The sequence below is a fragment of the Lepisosteus oculatus genome, chromosome 7 (assembly GCF_040954835.1).
Source record: "Lepisosteus oculatus isolate fLepOcu1 chromosome 7, fLepOcu1.hap2, whole genome shotgun sequence".
Lineage (NCBI taxonomy): Eukaryota > Metazoa > Chordata > Actinopteri > Semionotiformes > Lepisosteidae > Lepisosteus > Lepisosteus oculatus.
Window position 1 is genome coordinate 7,760,896 of NC_090702.1, and position 19,718 is coordinate 7,780,613.

Consider the following 19,718-nt stretch of genomic DNA (forward strand, 5'->3'; position numbering starts at 1 on the left):
GTTCTTAAAAGAGGTGAGAGCTCAAGAGTCAGTACAATAACACATCTTCTGATAACATTCTGACTGGAACACTACATTAGCTCCAGTGCTGCTAACTCCTGTTAAAGCTCACTCAGTCATTTAGTTTCTAGGTAAAAAAATAAGCAATCTATCTCACCCACACATTAACAAAACTGGGCACCTATTATGATTCATGAAGCTTACTTCAGCTGAAAATCCAGATGGCAAAGGGCAGAATTATTACAGATCTGAAAGGGGGCATTGTAACAAAATTGATTGCATCCATCATCATAATAATGACATAGATGATAATGTTGACGTTTTGTGTGAAATGTATCTACATCTATTTCGAGACGTTTGAAATATATCCTAATGACCCACCAAGTATCCTGCAATGCATGGTATTTTGAACAGCAGCTCTTTTGGTAAAGATAAAAGCACAGCAAACAAAGATGATATGCTCAGCCCTGTGTTGGGTCATAGATAACCTGTAAACTAAGAAGGCAATCTGACCCAGAGCTCTGCATGACTTAAAGTGTTCACCTTTATACGACTCATTTTATTTATTTATTTTCAGTGGCATCCAAAGGATAATTAAAGCATTAAATCATTCTGGCTTTTCCATGATTTAGACCACTTTCATTTCAAAACTGTGTGAAAGCATCCATATGTGTTGGGAGAGTTGAGGTAGGTCACACCCTTTGACTAAGAGCTCTCACTTTATGTGAAAGTAACAGTTTCCAAATGTTAGTTACCACCTCTTTTCTCTAATTCTCCTCAACATTAGTTTGACTTTTTTGAGTTCCCTTCCTGCTCCATCTTTCCCTCAAGCTTATCAATGCAATAATTCTTTAAACATCTGTGTAAATATTGTTGGTTTGTGAGTTAGCAGCTGAATGCGTGGGTGGAAAAGAGAAATGGCTTCTGTGAGTTTACCTTTTTCTTCTACAATTATTTGAAAGGAATATGGAATGAACAGAACTGCTACCTTATTTTTTGTTCATGATTAAAAGCTGTTGAGATACTGTTTGTGAGCTGTGAAACAAGCATAATAAAGAATGTATTTCCTTACCTTGCTGTCTTTAGTTAAGAAAAAAATTATGATCCTGATTGAATTGGGCTTATCTGTGGAGAAGATGAATCTTCTTTGTCTTCTATGACTATAATCACAGAACTATAACAATTATAATAAGCACGAAATAGGAGGGGAACCCCATATCTTAATTTCTGAAATGTATGCTATTTCAAAAGACAAACAACAGGACTTGATCTTGTGCAATGTCAATGTGAAGGTTGAGATAATTATTTTCTGGTCTTCATAAATATAAACATCATAAACATCATAAACATCACAATTGCTGCAGCTGCCTTCAGTAGACAATAATCCTATTGCATTGAATTTTGAAGCAATTCAGTTTTTGTGAGACAGAGTACCTTGTGCATAGGACAACATGCTGGACACTTCAAGCTTTTATCTTATTTTATCTTGAATGCAGATACAGTAAGTGAAATAGTTTATTTAATTCATATTATTGTTTAATTTATTACAATACTGTGTTATTACAAAAAACTGTAATTACAAGAGCTTGATGCTCATAAGCCTGGAAGTGATCAAACTGATGTTGCAAAAAAGGTCTTTGTTTAATTTTAATGATACTTCCAATTCTCTACAGCATGGCAGAAAACGAAGCAGCTAACTAGGCTTATTCAAATGCAGTAGTTATTATTTCATGTTAATTTCATTGGAAATACGTAGTTCCCTGCAATTTTGTAAGGCACTTTATACAAATGATCACATGGTAAATGGCCCATTGTTCACACAGGTTCACGGTGTAACCTGTATCTACTGTAATTGATGTTAGAGTGCAATCCAGATGGTCTTTTAAAACATTAAAGCTTAAGCATTGATAACACACATTATTGAATCACCAGTATTGCGTAATTAACTGTCACTTATTTGAGTCCTGAAGCTGACCTCATTAATACCCATTTTAATAGTCTTTTGTCAGTATTCAGAGCTTCCAAGAGTACAAATCACTGTAAATCACTTCAATTTAATTAGTCTGCCCCTAATACACCTGTTAGTCCCAGAAATTAGTATGGTCTCTTTTCTCTAAACTGCATCTAGTGTAATTTCTGGGTCAGACCTCAGTGGAGATATATCCATGATTCATATCTAATTTTGACTCAATTTTTCAGCAGTGTGGCAGTAATGTGCCCCTGCCATAAGAAGATGATTTTTATACCATTTTAGTACTTAATTAGATCCGGTTACACAGATCTTTTGTATACATTTGTTAAATACTAGAAAGTATAAAAGAAGAGTAGTTGTCAAAAACATCAGATTTTCAGTTTAACTTAAAGGGAAATGAGCTATCCATGGTGCTGATTCGTAAGTAAATTCTGCAAGTAATGAACGAGGATCTCATATCATATTCTAAGAGTAAGAAAAGTATGGCTTTGTAATACCTCAAACACTATTACCAAACAATAGCACAAAATCAGAATTTAGACTAGAATTCTAAATGTCACTGTCTTAAGACATGCATTGGCTGAAATAAATATTGGTTCATAGATAACTGGCATTGACCGCAGTCAATATTTTTAGGAGAGCTGCTATTGACCAATAGAAATAGTTTAATGAGCAATGTTTATTACATTTGATGAATGTGATTGATGAAAGGCTGAGCCAAACAAAATGCGCTCTACAGCTGCATTTGACCTCACTGTTTGATGTCTATGGTGAAGCTCGCTCGGCTTCTGCTGACAGGAAAGCATCACTTCGTTTCAACATTTCAGTTTGAAGGAATTCAGAAGGGGTAAAATACATTTCAGAGTGCTAAAGTACTGTGGCTGTTGGAGCTCTAGGCACTTGTTAAACAATACCGTATGATTTTGCATTCTGTTCACATTCTTTTGTATCCATGCCACTACACACTCTGCAGCCTACTGCTTTCTCAAGATTAAAAGGGCTCTATTGCTCTGCAATGGAAACATGTTTTCATTACCCCAGGTTAGCTAGAAACATTGCGTCTGTCAGAGCAGATGAACAGCAAGAGGAAGGCTTGCATTCTTACAGTTTGCAAATTTAGTATAATACCTCAGTGCTTGTGCAGTTTTTTTTACTTAGTGGACATTACGAAGCACAATGTTGTAAACAGAAAAGGTAAATGATTGATTTGATAATGACTGGATTATGCTAGGCAAGCAGGGAATCTGCAATAATAAGAGAAAAGAACACATACAGTGGCTCAATTGCATTGGGACTTTTGTAGGCATCAATCTCATATTCTCCAAACTGATTAGTTCAAGTTCTAGACTAATTCTAGGTCAGCATCAGCCTTTTTGTTCTGTTCAATTTAGAAAGAAGCTGAACAAGTAGATTCTGACCCCCAACCTGGAAACATCCATCCATTTTCTTTGCTGTATCCAGTACAGGGGGAGCTGGAACCTATCCTGGCAAACAACAGGCACAAGGCAGGATACACCCTGGATAAAATACCAGTCCAGTGCAGGGCACTCACAGACACAAACACGCTCAGACTAGGGCCAGTTTTTACAGAAGCCCATAAACCTACAAGTATGTCTTTGAAATGTGGGATGAGACCATGGGCGCACCCAGTAGAAACCCATGCGGACACAGGGAGAACATACAAACTTAAACATAGATAGTATCCCAGGAAATTAACCCAGGGCCCATGTGCTGCAAGGCAGGTATCCTAACCACTGCGCCACCATGCTGCCGATACTGTACATGAAAACACGTTTTCAAGAAATATCAAACTATTTATAACATGATATTAACAGAACAAGAAAAAAATGAAACCGATACTGCCATTTTGTCTTTCAAGGGCTCATTCATCTATTTATGAGTGCAGTTTGTGACTATATCATAAGATGAGTTGACATTAACTACAGATGTAGAGAGTACTCCCCCCCCCCCCCCCCGCCCCACTTTAATTCAGGTTACTATTTGCTGGCAAGGCTAATCCAATGTGTATTATACAGATCAGTGCTTTTTATCTACGAGCCTCCCAAATAGTGATCAAAATCGCGAAGGTAAGGAGTTTTTTCTTCTCACTTTTGAAACTGCTTGTGTTTGAAGACTGGGCACTTGAGCAACCTCCTTTACTGGAATAGATAATCTATTACAAGTGTCACAGATATTGTGGTCCTGCATCAACCCAGATGATGACTTCAACCTTGTATTTGAAAATGCTTGCAAAATGTATTTGTAATGTACAGGTTGCCTTAACACTTGACAGATTTTTATTAAAAAAACAAAGCTTTTTCAATTTTGCTACTTAAATAGTGCTATGATTGAATTGTTCTTCCCTCAGGGGGTCATAAACTATTTTGAGAAATGCAGCTTGTCATGAAAAGTGCTCCAAGCCTTATATCTAGAATTTAAGTACCAACAGGATGGATATTTGTGAAAAATATCATACAGTATATTACCCAATGCCTTCCAGTTATGATCCTTTGTTGCTTAAGTGCAACCTGTTGTACTAAGTCCTTCAGTTTCATTTTTAACCAGTTAATTCTGAAAATAGCAAGTTTCATTCTCACAGCTCATACTGCCTTCGTCTTGGGAGCCATAGAATCGTTTGAATTGCAATGTGATACAGCAGATACCATTAAAACCCAAAACAGGTTCTGATTTATACCATTTTCCCATTTTTTCCCCATAATTTTCCCATTCATAACAGGTCATCAACAGGTTGGCAAAAAGTGGCCACTTACAGTTCATAATCTATTGCTGCTCAAGTACTATTCTGCCAGTTTACTCCAAACTTGGCATATACAGTAGAGTATCATTCTGGTCACAGTCAACACATGGTAAAATGTTTTTTCTGCATAAGCCACAGTAAGCACCTGACAACCATATGAAAGATTCAATTTTCTTGGGAAGGGCAGCATTATTGAATGAAAACTTCAAAGCAGATTACATCACACCCAGTCCTGTTTCAGACATTGACCTCACAGGTTACAGTGGTACTTTATACACCCACATTGGGTCATCAGATGCTTGTCATAGCCTTCTTCATAGCCTTTCTTGGCCAATTATGTCCAAATATGGTAGGTGCAATTACACTATAGTAAAATAGGATTCCTGTATATTCCAGGATGACTGACCGCCATTTATTCTGTTCTGCTGAACAGTCAAGACTGGCAAACTACTCTTGAACAAAACACTGGTCACTTAATTTCAAACTTGGTATTGTAGGTACATTATAATTTTGTTGAATACAATTAATTGCTGTCTTAAGAAACTTGACATGTTTGATCCAACTAATAGTACAACTAAAGATTCAATTAACACTTGAACCATTCTAATTTCCAGTAAGGTACAGTAGCTTACAGTTCACCTGCTCAGTTAAAATAAACACTTAGGGACTTACCTGGGATTCATCAAAATTGTTTTGATTTGGTAAATATTTGGAACTTGGCAAATATCAGATGACATTGAATGCATGCAATGTATAGTGTGATATTCAGATAAAAGAAACATAGACTATAAATATAAGCTTTCTAAAAAGCTTCCAAAATTCAAAATGAAGAAAAATACAGGCAGGAGCTTTTCCACAAAAGGGTTATGAGGATCAGGGGCATTGTTGTCTGGCTTAGAATAAGAAATATACTAATAAAGACATTAAGTCTGAAAGCAAATAAAAACTAATATATTTTTTAAAATATTACATTCTAAGCCACAGCATATTTGCCTGCCATTTAAGATTCATGTACTTTATTATAATATAGTAATACAGTTATTTGTCACAAATATAGTCCTGCAACTTTGGGACCATACCAGTCATCCAAAAAGTAGAGTCTCTATCAACAACAGATTAAGGATTTATGTGAAACATAAACATCTTACAGTGACATGATATGATTCTGTTGTGGAACTTTGCTTTTGTAATGGACTGTTATGGAATGAATCTGTTCCTTATATTGAAATGTTGTTGGAAGATACTGTTCAATTTGCATAGCAAATATAAATTAATCAAATTCACTATATGCAGATGGAACACTTGTGCTACTGTATATACAGTCCAAGAGAGTGATTTAGAACTTTGACGAAAAAAAAATAAAAGTAAAACTTCACAATGTTTGGTCTTCACCAGTACAGTACAAGCTGACAGTTCTCCTGGAGTAATGACATATCTTATAATAGCAGTGATGGATCCTGAAAATGAAGTACAGTATACCCACATTTGGACTTTAATGACAGCCTAGCACCATATCAGAACAAATGACACCAAATTACTTCAGTAGGGCATTACTACCTGAGGAACGCAGTCTCTGTTTGGTAGTTTTGAACACATGAACGTTAAAAAGCAGCAATAAAGGAAGGTGAGAACACTCATCTGAAAATTAATTAGGACAAGAGGAATTTAAACAGGAAATACTGCAATGAATTTGGCCACAGCATTGGGCTTTAGCAAGCATCTAGACAGAAATGAAAAAGAATAGGAATATATTCATCTATCCATTCATTTTCTAACCACTTCATCCAATTCAGCGCAAGAGCCAATACTAGCAAGCAATGGGCACAAGGCTGGACCCACCCTGGATGGGATGCCCCCAGTGCAGAGCAGATGCAGACACAAACACACATGCTCACACCAGGGTCAATGTGTTTTACCCAGAAGCCAATTAACTTACCAGCATGTCTTTGGAAAGTGGTAAGAAACAGGCGCACTCAGCTAAAACCCACATGAGCACAGGAAGGACATACAAACACCATGCAGATAGCACCCCAGGTCCGGAATTGAACCCAGTAACCAAAATTGCAAGGCAGCAATGCTAACCACTTTGTCACTGTACCACCATAGGGCAGTTTCATTTTGTGTAGTTTCTAATACCATATGTTTCACTCCATGCAACCATAGATTATTTACTTATGAAACGATGAGGGCATATTATAAACCTTATAATGGCAAAGGAACAGCTCCATCAGTTAAATTCAAATAGATTCACAGTCATATAATAAATGATTCATATGACTATTAACTGATGCAGCTGTTTAATTTCTTGACTGTGAAAAAAAACCCAAAATACTTTTTTGTGTTAGAAGTAGATATAGTTATTTACTGTACACTTAGTTATTCCAAAAGAAAACCCCAGCTTCCCTACCTGCAGCGATGGCTATCTTCTTATCTATGGTGACTGTCACTGCGGTGCTGGCGATCACCACCTCACCCTTGGAATTCCCATCTGCCATAACAGAACAGGATGGACAGGTCAGCATTAACACTGAAACAATACAACTCCATAAATGACCAGTTACATGAGGTCCTGCAAAGACACACTGATCACATGCAATCATTTTGTAGCTGGTCACTTAAAGGAGCACATAGAGCACACTCACATGCTATTTCCTTTAAAGACAACAGTATTCAAGCAGTAATTTGCAGATATTCTAGTTTTTAGTCCATAAAATAAATTGGACTACTTATATGGGCTTTATTTTTAACTCATATCAGTCTTGTAACATTTTGCATTCTCTGGAAATGGGCTATGAATGATTTATAAATACTCATGAGAATACCACGAGAATTTTTGTATTTGTTTTGAGTTGACAGGTGCTTTTCTCTCACGATAATCTGTAAATTGCAAGGGATATTTCAAAAAGTATGTCCAAAAAATATTTGCATGGAAATGAACCATTTATAACTGACCGGCTACAAATTAAAAAGCACATAAACATCATCAAGAACAAACACAATAAAAAGAGCTATGACATACTGCAACTAATGGTATCCTGTATGACAAATACTACAAAAATTGTAGGTCTAATGCAATTTATTTACCATCTAACATGGAATTTGGTATACTGGGCTCATGCAAAAGACACATGAACATGGCTTTTGCACATTACATATTACACCTTTGTCTAAATTATTTACATTTACATGTAGCATGAGCTAACCATTAAAATATACATAACTTAGTGGGACGTGTTTACTGTACTTGGTGAAATAATACATTAAAATAACCCTGTAACAGAAACTAAAAATATGTAGGTATATGATGAAGTGGGGACCTATACACAAATGTGGTCTGAAATAAGGTTAAAAACCAAAAGAAAGGAGTGATAAGTTATGCAGGGCAGGAAAAGATTGAGGTTAATTAGCTACTACCCTGTACATAGTATTTTGGAAATTGCAATTTTCTGAATTGTATTCGAATTACTTATATGTTCAACGGGTATTCATTAATGAAGTCAGTGGTGGTTCCTTTCATATTTAGGAAGGATAGATTGGCCTGTCTAAGAATGCTGTCTACTTAATAACACAGTGAGGAAGCGTTTTAAGTTGATAGTTCATTTTACATACAAAATGCAAGGAGCACATGATATGTAGTCACCAGCACTACAAATACATGGTTCATTTATTTTAAAACTACTGTATGTAGGACCCTGGGGTTAACCAGAACTACTGCAATCTGCACCTGCAAACTACGTTTTGGACTAGCGATATGGGTGTACGGTACAGTGTGTAAACAGTAGGTACAGTATGTGCTATGGAAGTTCAAAGATCTACTGTATGGGTACACTTGAAACTTTTTCATGTGGAGGAATCCAGAAAGCAGGTTTCACACAAAGCCTTCAGATTAATGTTTAGGATATTCTGACAAGGAATAGACCATAATAAGGAATGAACAATAAAGGTGCATTCGAATGGTAATGCTGGATGCCCAAAAAGTATTTCAGGTACTCTGGACATGGATAGACACAGAGTGTCAGCTTATTTGCTGGCACTGAGCAATGCTCCAGTTTCTGAATGAGTAACACTGCGCCATCCTGATTCCCAAGGTTCTTTTTATGGTCTGTGAGAAAAATGGTACATGACACAACTTAACGCAAGCCTGTTACATTTCTTTTGTACAGGAGAGTGTTTGTTGTGAGTTTTCATGCTGTTAAAAGCATTTCATTCCTCTGTGCCTTTTTGTCCTACAGTATGCATTCTCTTCAAAACATTGGCCCCCAGAGAGCTTTTTAGCAAGGCAGAATGTAAGTGAGGAGATAAGTCAATGAATAAATTATTGCTCAGTAGAGAAGCTGAGGTTTGAGCCATGCAGAAGGATAGCAGCAGGTGGAAGGATGCACAATGGAAAATGCCATCCAAGAACATTGAAAATGCAGAGAGAACATGCTCATAGCCCAACATGCCGATTTAAATACCATCCTCGTACTCCGGTTCAAGGTCTTCTGGACTGGGTGAGGGGCTATAGTCATATTCGTAGTCCCTGAAAACATCTGAGGAGGCAGGTATAATTTATTTGCATCGACAGAGAATAAAGCAACAGATCCCTGTTCCAAGATAATTTACATTCCAATATAACCGTTTGTCTTACTAGGCATCTTTATGAAATGAGAAAAGAATGTACTGTATGGTAACACTTTAGAATACATGTCTGCATGTTTTTCTAAGTACATAACTTAAAAATTAATTGTGAATTCACTTTAAGATTCTGCAGTGTAAGTACACATTATAGGAATGCTACAGCACTGCATTTCACTTTGATGTTCATTACTGGAAATGTTTGAATAATAAGCTAACTATGTTGCAAAAGACTTCAAAAATATGAATTGGGATGCTTAAAATGACTCACTTCAAAGTAAGGAATTAGGAAATAAATGTCCTTAGTTAAAAAGTACTAATTCTTTCAAAGACGACTTCATGAAAATATAAAAGTAATTTGTTTAAAAGGATTAGAAACAAAAGAACAAAAGAGCAATTAAGTAATGCTGAATTTAAAGTAATAACCACTTCATACAGTTTATGCAGATGGTATGAGTACTTAGAATTAATTACAGTAATCATTATTTTTTTACTTCATTCATGAAATGAGGACACGTTTGGAATGATTACTTATTTTACACATATTTTTCCTTGCATTTTTTATGCATTTTTTATTACTCCATCTTTTACCTATTTAATTCTTAGTGTAGTGATTTAAGATATACCCTATCACAAAGCCAGATATTGTAATATACTGTACTTAAACTTAAAGTGTATGTTTCTAAATTGAAAATGGGTCAATACAGTCTGTTTACAAATTGTTCTGCAAAGAACACTAGAGTTGATGGACAAAGTACGTGCTTTAATTTCCCTCTTTTGGTGGTTGCTCTGTTTTTTCATGGTCATCTTATTGCAATATGATGTATTGCATTATTCTTAAGGAAGTGTACCATATTAGTGACACTGTGTTGTAAACTCCAGATACTTCTTTTGCAAAAAAAAACTCTTGGCACGTTTGCTGGATATCCAGGCTGGATGGATCCAGGAGGGATAAAGGATATTCCTCCTTTCCAATATCATACTACTTAACTTAATGTTTTAGTTACTAATTAATGTCTTTTAATTAATTGTGCTTTTTAACAGTTCAGTGAAAAGCCTATTGCCCCTCTGTAAATTGATCTTCATGGCAAACCACAGTCCCATACTTATTCAACCATTGCTGAAGTACTATTGAGCACGTCCACCTCTAATTCTCTGAGATGTTCTGTGCAATCTTTAAGGTACAACAGATTTACTAATGCCCAGAAAGCTCAGCGGAGACTATGCCTGCCTTACACCCATAGCTAGGACTTTTAAATGGTAGCTCATTTAAATATTTTGTACTTTTTTTCAGATTTTAGAGAAAGCTTGACACAAGCGGTTGCCCTAGAAAAACAATCCTTAAAAAAATAATTTCACTTCAAATCACTTGAAAATATTACTTTTATGGATAAATGATTAAAAAGAGCTTACTGTAGGTTGCTGAAGTAAGGTAAAGATGACTGACATTTCAACTAAACTGTGTTTTGTAAAGCAGTTTCTAGCTGTAACATTACATGCAGATGGTGACAAAAATGTATTGTTTGTGTATCACTCATGTGACCCAATTTCTGTTTGGGTCAGAAAATCCTGGGTTGGGTGATGTTTGGCAACTTGATAATTTGATTACTTTTAAATTATGACTCAGATTGCATTAATTTTATTCCAGGTAAGAAAATCTGTTAAATTAATTTAATTAATTCAAGACAACATATGTATTGTAGTTTACCAAGCAAACCTACTGTAGCTAAAGAATACATTTAGTTACAAATAAAATGAGTTTGTGTGACCCATCTTGTTTGTTTAGAAGAAAACAGTTGCCCAAACAATTGAGATTTTAACAATGTCTAATGTTTCAGGCCTAAATCTGTACTAATGTCTAACATGTTCCATAAATGCTGACGTATTAAATATTTTTGCAAAATGAAATAACTGCAGTGCTCGCTCAAGTTACGCATCTCCATCTGACACTCATTCATTTTCGTCTCATTCACTGTTTCCCCACCACTTTTAAATCCCCAATGACTGGTGCTGCTAAAAGTTCTGTAGAGCATTTACAAAGAGCATTAATTGAATCATGTAATTTACAACAAAGTCATTTTGTTGTGATTCCAATGATGCATTCAAGGCAAAGCTGCTATTTGACTTTTACCTTGATTTCTTAAAAAAATGTGGAATATGGCCTATCTTCCTCAAAGCACTCTGCATCTCTTCTCAAGTGATTCTGCCGTATTATAATGTATTCTTAACAAGAATAAGTCATTTCCTTTGCTTCAGAACTGGACCAGAAGATCAAAACCAAAGATGTTTTCTCATTTTCTTTGCTGCCCTCTTCTCATGTGCAACATGTAATGAATGCTTTATGGTGCCAAGAAACAAGGGCAACTTTGAAAATGTTTTGTGTCAGTGCAAAAGGTTGCTCTGCCTTTTCTGATCTAAAAAAAAAATGTCTGAATTTCTCTCCATTCTGTTTCGCTTTCCTGCAAACTTGCCCACCTCCTGCTTGATGTACACATACAAAATTGTCCACATACAGTTGCCTGTTGAGCACACAGGCAGAGCATAATTCTCAGGGTTTGAAATATGAATGTTGAGGTGCGTGTATTATTTCACTTGCTTCCAAGAGGTAATTGTACTCGGATATTTTCAAGCTTTTTTGAGGTTGCTAAACTAGGAACAGACTGCTTCTCATAACATACAGTACATGGATAACATACATGTTCAGGTGGGCAGCTGCATCAGCATGTGTAGGCTGCGAAGGAACATTTAATAGGTTTATTCCATGCTTAAAAAAAGAAGAAAGAAAACACAACGCTTCGGCCGTGGAGCCTTCTTCAGGTGTGGCACCTGAAGTGAGGTGAGGTGTTCACATGAAGAAGGCTCCACGGCTGTTTTCTTTCTTCTTTTTTTTCAGCATGGAATAAACCTATTACTTGTTCTTTTGTAACATCCATGTTTTCTTTCTGAAATCAAAGCAGAGATTACGAATGGCCCCGACGGTGTGGTGATGCTGTAATGTACCTCTGGTATCCTCCTCAGGAATGTAGTAGATGAAGCTCCCAGGGGGATGTTCAGCTGCACGACGGTACCACAGTGGGAAGTGATCCATGGTGAATATGCTTTCCTTGTCCCCTTTAGTTAGGAACTTCCTGCAGGATCAAGTAGATATGAGGGAGATGTCAAAGATATTCAATTGAATTTCACTGTAACTGGGAAGTAGCTTTATACAGTAGGTTTAGCAAGATTTATTATAGTGACATTAAATATAGTAACAAATGAAATTGCTTTGGTGAAGGTAAAATAAAAAAAAACCAACAGAATATACGAATGTAGCAGCTAAACGCTCTGAGCATTTCTACAGGATGGTAAAGATCCAAGAACTGGTCCCTATAACTGCATTTGAGAATGTTACTGGTACTAGAAAAATGTCAGATCCTCTCACTGGACATTTATTAATTGTTTTGTCACTCTGACCATACATTCCTCTTTGTCACTCCTGCTAGAACAGGGGCAGCTCATTGGTTCGGCAGAGTCTGCTACAAGGTTATCTTGTAACATTCATGTGTGTGCATTGTTTTTATCAGAAAGAGTAGCTAAGGATAATTTTCACCTTTTGTTCCTGTACAGTATATATAACATGATATACACCTGAACTATTGCCATTTATTGGAGAAAAACACAACTGAAACACTACTTCAGGAGAGATGAAGGAATAAAGCTGCACTTGTCATTTTGAGTATTTTCATGTAAAGTAACCTAGATTTAAAGTTTGTGTGATGCTCACAACACTACAATACTTTTCCTAAGCATTTAACTTAATAGAAATAAGGCAATTGCTGGAAGTATAAATACATTTTTTTCCCACCATTTAAGTTAATTTAATTTCAAAACCCACTTCAGACTGATGGGTTGCAGATGGAATTTAATGGGAAGTGATTTAATATTCTGAAATATTCATTCCAGCTGAGCCTCACTTATTGGAAATTTAAAGAATGCACTACGTCCAAATTAAATGATTTCCTTTTTTCAGACACACCAGCAAACCTAGGAGAAAAGTATTTCTCTACCATCTTGAAATGTTCTACTTGTCTTGAAATTTCATTGTGCAGCATATTGAAATTAAAGGAGTTTTAAACAAAGGCTCAGGATACCGTAGTTTACCTAATCTCTTCCACTTCTTCTCAACTAAATATAAATAATCACATATCTGGTTTACTTCCCTGCTCATTTCATATCTAGCGTTTGTTGATGAGGAAGAATTTTAGCATTTACCTTTTTTAAAGTGTATAAGATAGTGACTAGTTGGCTTTGAAAAATCCCTTTTACCTAGCAACAGTATGAAAGAACAATTGCAAGCATATTATTTGACTTTTTGATATTAATGCTACAACAGCAGAAAGTCTCGCTCATTTCACACCTTTTATTTATATACTTTCTTTTGTCTGTATACAAGGGAAAACTGCTTCTTAAAAAGAACGTGGTCAATTACAAATAAATGTTTGTAGAGAGGAAAACAAGTCCTAATATGGAATCTTAGAATGAGCTTTCCTCTGTGAATTTGCTGTATAAAACTCATTGCATTTACCATCTTGGTGGAGAGGTTACAGATCTGTATGAGAGGTTGCTCTCAGATCTGCATGATTATATCCTCCCCATGCACATGAATAAAGGACTCTGCTTGACCACACCTAACCTGAGTGAAGAGTTTTCTTCGACAATTTCTAAACTTTTCTTTGACATTGTCATCAGAGACAGAATTCACCATTCAACTCTCAATTGCGCCTCCTTGCCACAAAACTACTCTGAGCTACATCAACATTACAACATTATGATTGGGCAGAGTGGTGGCACTATGGCAGGAAGGTTGCCGGTTCAAATCCCGCAGTCAGCAGAGGAATCCTACTCCGTTGGGCCCCAGAGCAAGACCCTTAACCCCAGCTGCTCCAGGGGTGCTGTATAAATGGCTGACCCTATACTCTGACCCCAAGCTTCTCTCTCCCTGTCTGTGTGCTTCTGTGTCTTGTGGAGAGGAAGCTGGGATATGTGAAAAGACAAATTCCTAATGCAAGAAACTGTATATGTATATGGAGATCTTATTTTATCTCACAGTATCAATACTTCCCTTCACTCTTGCTCTTATTCATCCTTAGTCACTATCTAGGCTACCATCCTTCATAATGCACCATTATTGTAACGAACAGTTCTTTCCGGACCCTATGCGGACGACACAATCCGAAGAAGTGGGGAAAACACTGGGAAAACGTCATGCAGGAATACGGGGCTGAAGACAGGGGGGCGTGTCCAAGGTGCGCTGGTGCACGGGGGAGGTGTGGCCGAGGCGAAAAATCCAAAAGAGTATCCAAAACACAAGGGTAAATCCAAAACCAGGAGATCCATCAAACAAGGAATTAAAATCAGAAACCGGGTCGGAACCGGCGGACAGGGAACGGGAACAAGAACAGGAACAGGAACAGAGATTAAAACCTTAACGAGACCAGGCGCTTCCAGGTCCCGGACTCGCACGATACGGAAATCAGATGCAGAGCCCAGATGAGCGTCAGCGCCTGGCTTTTAAGGTGGGCTGGGAATAGGAATCAGGTACACAGAATAAAGTCTAAAGTGAAAGGGCTGGAGCACCCTTAAGGAGGGGGGACTATAATGTCTTATCTTCTCAGCCTTGGTTTTCCATAACAAAGACTATGTCTCCTTCTCCGGGAACAATGGAGAACTTTACTACAGTATAATGATTGCCTTTTATCTTCTGTACAGACTTCCGAATTAACACCAGTGAAAACACTGTACTTAGCCTTTCATGGCTGCCTGATCTCATGAATCTTCTCAAATTGCTCTAGACCATTTTGTGAACCATGTCCAAAGATAATTAACGTTCTTTTTAGGGTTCCACAAGGAGCACAAATCTGTCAACATTCACTATCATATATATATATATGTACAGTAAGACACATTTTACAAAAGGAGCCTTAAATCTCTGTATGAACTGTCAAAGATTTTTAATATGAACAGATATAGTCATTTAGAATCTGTGAGTTGTCAGTCCTTATACCCCTGTAGGTACCGTGGTATCACAAACAGCTACGCATCATGGCTTTTTTATATTTTCAAATAACCTGATGTAGGACAGCACTACTCTGTAAAGCTGACAAGTGGTGCAATGATTATGACCTTGTCCTTATGAAAAGGTGGTAATCTACTCAGCCAGATGTCATTAAGGTTTATAATCCTGCCTTCTCCACATTAATTAGTGTTTGTCTGAACAACAGAATATATGTTTTACAGCAAGAACATGAAACAAGGAATTTCACAAAATACATAAATATTAAACTGTTCTCTCCCCAGTGTAACTTTTCTTCTTGACATTAACATATAGAGATGGAAATGGAATTTGATAACTCTTGTGTTGAATGAGGTGATGCATTTTATCCTACACTTTGTTGCCAATCAAAATTAAGAATTTTGTGTTCCCCTCAATCTAAAAAATATTGGGCTCTCATAATATATCTCAACAATTAAAGGTTAAGACAAGTTTTGTCCCCATTTTCAAACTACTTTCTAATAAAATAGGCTATCATGCCTTAATTGCAGAATCAGTTATACTGTATGTATTTGTTTTAACCAATTTTCTAAGATTTCTCAGTAGAAGCTATGATGACATACAGCCCCATATATTGCTTTTAGATCTTCAAAGTAGTCTTTTGTCCCATTAAACTTATAAAACAGCAGTCTTTTCTAGTAAATTGTGCTAAACAATCTTCACAGAATCATCACTTATTTGAATATACTGTAGATTTAACAAGTAGTATACTGTAAATTAAACAGAGCTAAGCAAGCAAAGAAACAAACATTACACTGCTCAAAATAAATTACACTTGTAAGGATTTGGGGTTTGAAAGTAAGGTTGAATAGTGAAAGCATTACTAGTCACTTACTTGTTCAGCCTCTTTTCAGAGCCCACAAACTGGCCAGTACGCATTAATCCAGCTCTAGTGCCCAGAAATGCTACCTCAATTCCCTCATCCAGGCTGCAGTGAGAAGACAGAATGCAGAAAAATGAGATTTGCAAAGCAAGAATACCCAAAACAATTTTAATACCAACTCTATAGTAATTAAAAGTTGTGTTCAATGGTCTTAAAGGATCAGTCACAGTTGGCTAGACACATAGTCTTAAAACACTGTATTTTTCCTCATCTTTCTTTACATCCCCTACTGTACATTGCTCATATACAGTATACCTTCAGGGGTCCCACATCGATGTGAAAGAATGGTTATATTTGACTCATTCAATCAGAGAGATCAAAGACAAAGATCAATAACATGTTTGGTTGGCTTGTTTTAGTGTTTTCTTGATGACTTTTACCGTAAATTGATATGTTTCTTAATTGAGTTCATTATTATTTCATTAACAAAATCAGTTCCAAATTATTGCATCTTTATACTCATAAATAACCTTTCATTTGGGAGAAAGGGATAGACTTCCCAGAGCAAGTATGGATGAGTGCATTGAGGATGTACACACAATGAGATGTGGTCTTGTGAATTATTGCAATGCAAAGAATTTTATTTAGAATTTCATGCAGAATTTCATGTACTAAGATGGAACTTTTGTGATCTGGTCTTCTTAATCCTACGTTTGTTTTGTATGCCGCTCTGGACATATAATTTGTTTTCTATATTTTTAAGAACTAAGAAGTCTTTCCTGTAATCTTTAATGAGTAAGTTGTCTTGATGTCCATTGTAAGGATGAAAAAAGAACTGTGCCATGTGCATTTTGTTTCTATAAACAAATGCTTTCATATACAGTAGTACCTATCAGCAACTGATAAGCAAAATGTTTCTTTATATTTGTTTCTATATGCTGATTAACACAGATTCCACTCATCTGAATAAAAGCATATCACTTGGGGGTAATTGCATATGAGATGAATCCTTATCCTTAATAGTGCGGTGTTTAATATTTTACATTGGTTAATTTGTGCCAAAGTAGTGGATCTCAAAGCACTATTTTTAAATAAATATGACCATTTAATTCAATTAAATGCTACTTAAAGCAGAATCTGTATTTCAAGTTTTTGGTTGCTTATACACTAATACAAAAAATTGCCTTTATAAATGAAAACAATCACTTACCTGGATTCATTGAGAGCTAAGGCTGTCCAATATGCTTCCAGAGGAGCAGTCACCACAGCATCAAATAGCACTTCCTGTACCAACTCCTCATCACCTAGGCAACAAAGAAACAGCTATAAAAATCAAATACTAGATTAGTTCTTCTCAGCTGGGATATTAGCTCGTCAAAGACAAGTAATGTGGAATTTTAAAGTTCCTCTGCTTCCCCCCTTATATTCTGAGTGAACAACATTTCTAGAAAAACATATTTCACCATATTTGCCTGTACAATGCCCTTGAAAATATAAGTTATAAGTTTAAAACATACTTCAATATTTTAACTGAGTTCTCAGTAAAATATAATTTTCAATTTATAGGAGTCTTAAAATTTTTAGAATGCAGTACTAACCCACTTACCAGTACAAATGTAATACCACTGTAATATATTAATATCATAGATGGGAAGAGACACATTCATTAAACTTTTACTGTCACACAAAGGTCTAGTTTTGTAATGCTGATTTAAGACTTCCTACACACACACCTTAAATGTTTATTGATTTTGTGATATACTGTATAAAATCCACCTCACTTTGCAAAATGTCAAAACTCCAATAACTCGGTTATAACATGACTCAGGTATCTGTAGCAAGGTGTGACTATGCTTAATGCTATATTTTACCAAATCCCTCTGCTTATTGTGTCGGAGGCACCAGTGTTTTATAAACGTACATTCCAGATCTGGATCCTTTCCGGTCAGGTAGCGAATTACAGCCTGCAGCTGGGTAAGTTTGCGATGATGTGGGTCGATGTCTGTCACACAGTAGATCCTGCAACAACATGTATACAGTATATATCAAGTAATAGGTTTATTCCATGCTGAAAAAAAGAAGAAAGAGAACACAACGTTTCGGCCGTGGAGCCTTCTTCAGGTGTGAGCCTGACGCAGCTACCCACCTGAACTACAGTATATATCAGCATGTATCATGTCTAGCTCTTACAAATAAGGAGAAAAATGTGCTATGCTGCTCTGGGTCTGTAACAAAGTTAATTTGCAAATTAATAGAGTGACCATGTGGATTGACATAGCTCCAAGAAATTATGAAACGAAAGGTTTTAATCAGACTAGATACATTTTAATTACAGTAGGTTCAACTTCTTGATCAACTGTGATCAAGATCAACTGTTGATGAAGTGTGATAAACAGTCCATAAACTTAAAATATTCTTAGAGAATTTCTTTCACACTCACTGATGCCAACAGAAGGAATGAGGCCCTTGACATTAAACTTCGATAAAGAAATGTTACCTTTAAAAAGTTTTTTTTTACTTTAAAAGGTTCCACAAGGAAATCATAGAATACTAACTAACAAGGCCTGGAATTGACAGAGTGAATTCCACGCATACTTACCACTCATCGGCTACTGTCAGATCTGGCTGGATTAAGTCATGAAGACCTAGAGGGACGGGAGAGGGCAGTACATAATGGTTTTATTTGAAGAGATTTTTATTTTGAAGAGGTTTTATTTAAAGAGAATGTATGGCATTAACGACATCATAATTCTGTGCTCAAAGCTGGTACTACTTTGGGATCTTTGGCTCGTTGCTCTACCAATGTTCCTCCTGTACTGGGGTCCTACTGGGGCTGCTTGAAAATTACACTTGGTAGAACGTGCCATAGCTGAACTCTCAGATATCTTTTTATGTTAAAATCAACCATGTATACTGTTTATATATAATTATGATGTATATACAACTGAAGAATGTTGAAGTTGTTCACAAAAATTTAATGATCCAAAAATCACAGATTTCATAAATGGTATCACTGTCAATATACAGTATATACAGCATACATAGATATTGTTGTGCAAATCGTATACATTCTAGACCCAGGAATTACCATATACTATGCATTTCGTGAGGATCAGTTATTCACTAGTGTTTTCTACAATTATAACAGCTTTGACTGGTATTGGCACTTAAAAATAAATACAAGAAGAAACCATGTTTGTTCTTTTGCATGCCTTAGTTCATACTGAGCAGAATTACAACACCAAACTATACCCGAGAAGTTAATATGAAGTCGATCTTATACAACATTTATTGTATTTTATATACTGTAATTAATCACATTTACTTGTCAAACCTCACTGACCCATTGATCAAAATCTGGTTGTGATTCACTCTATTCTTCAATCAAAATGAGGAACATTTCAGGAAAACACTATACTGTATAATCATGTCTCTGCAAGCAGAAGAAAAAACATTG

At 36.2% G+C, this 19,718-nt stretch overlaps 1 protein-coding gene across 8 annotated transcripts in view; it reads right to left on the reverse strand.

The window, feature by feature from the left end:
• Nucleotides 1–19,718, reverse strand: part of cacna2d4a (calcium channel, voltage-dependent, alpha 2/delta subunit 4a) — a 198,805-nt gene that overhangs the window by 113,769 nt on the left and 65,318 nt on the right. For 4 of the 8 annotated variants that reach the window (XM_069192098.1, XM_069192097.1, XM_069192100.1 and 1 more), the window contains 7 exons: nt 18,861–18,906; nt 18,183–18,280; nt 17,472–17,565; nt 16,274–16,366; nt 12,348–12,475; nt 9,188–9,262; nt 7,138–7,218 (listed from right to left, as the gene is read on the reverse strand). In XM_069192098.1, the coding sequence (XP_069048199.1) occupies nt 7,138–7,218; nt 9,188–9,262; nt 12,348–12,475; nt 16,274–16,366; nt 17,472–17,565; nt 18,183–18,280; nt 18,861–18,906 (615 nt within the window). The remainder of the gene's footprint in view (nt 1–7,137; nt 7,219–9,187; nt 9,263–12,347; nt 12,476–16,273; nt 16,367–17,471; nt 17,566–18,182; nt 18,281–18,860; nt 18,907–19,718) is intronic. The other 4 variants (XM_069192103.1, XM_069192104.1, XM_069192102.1 and 1 more) reach the window with 1 other exon arrangement.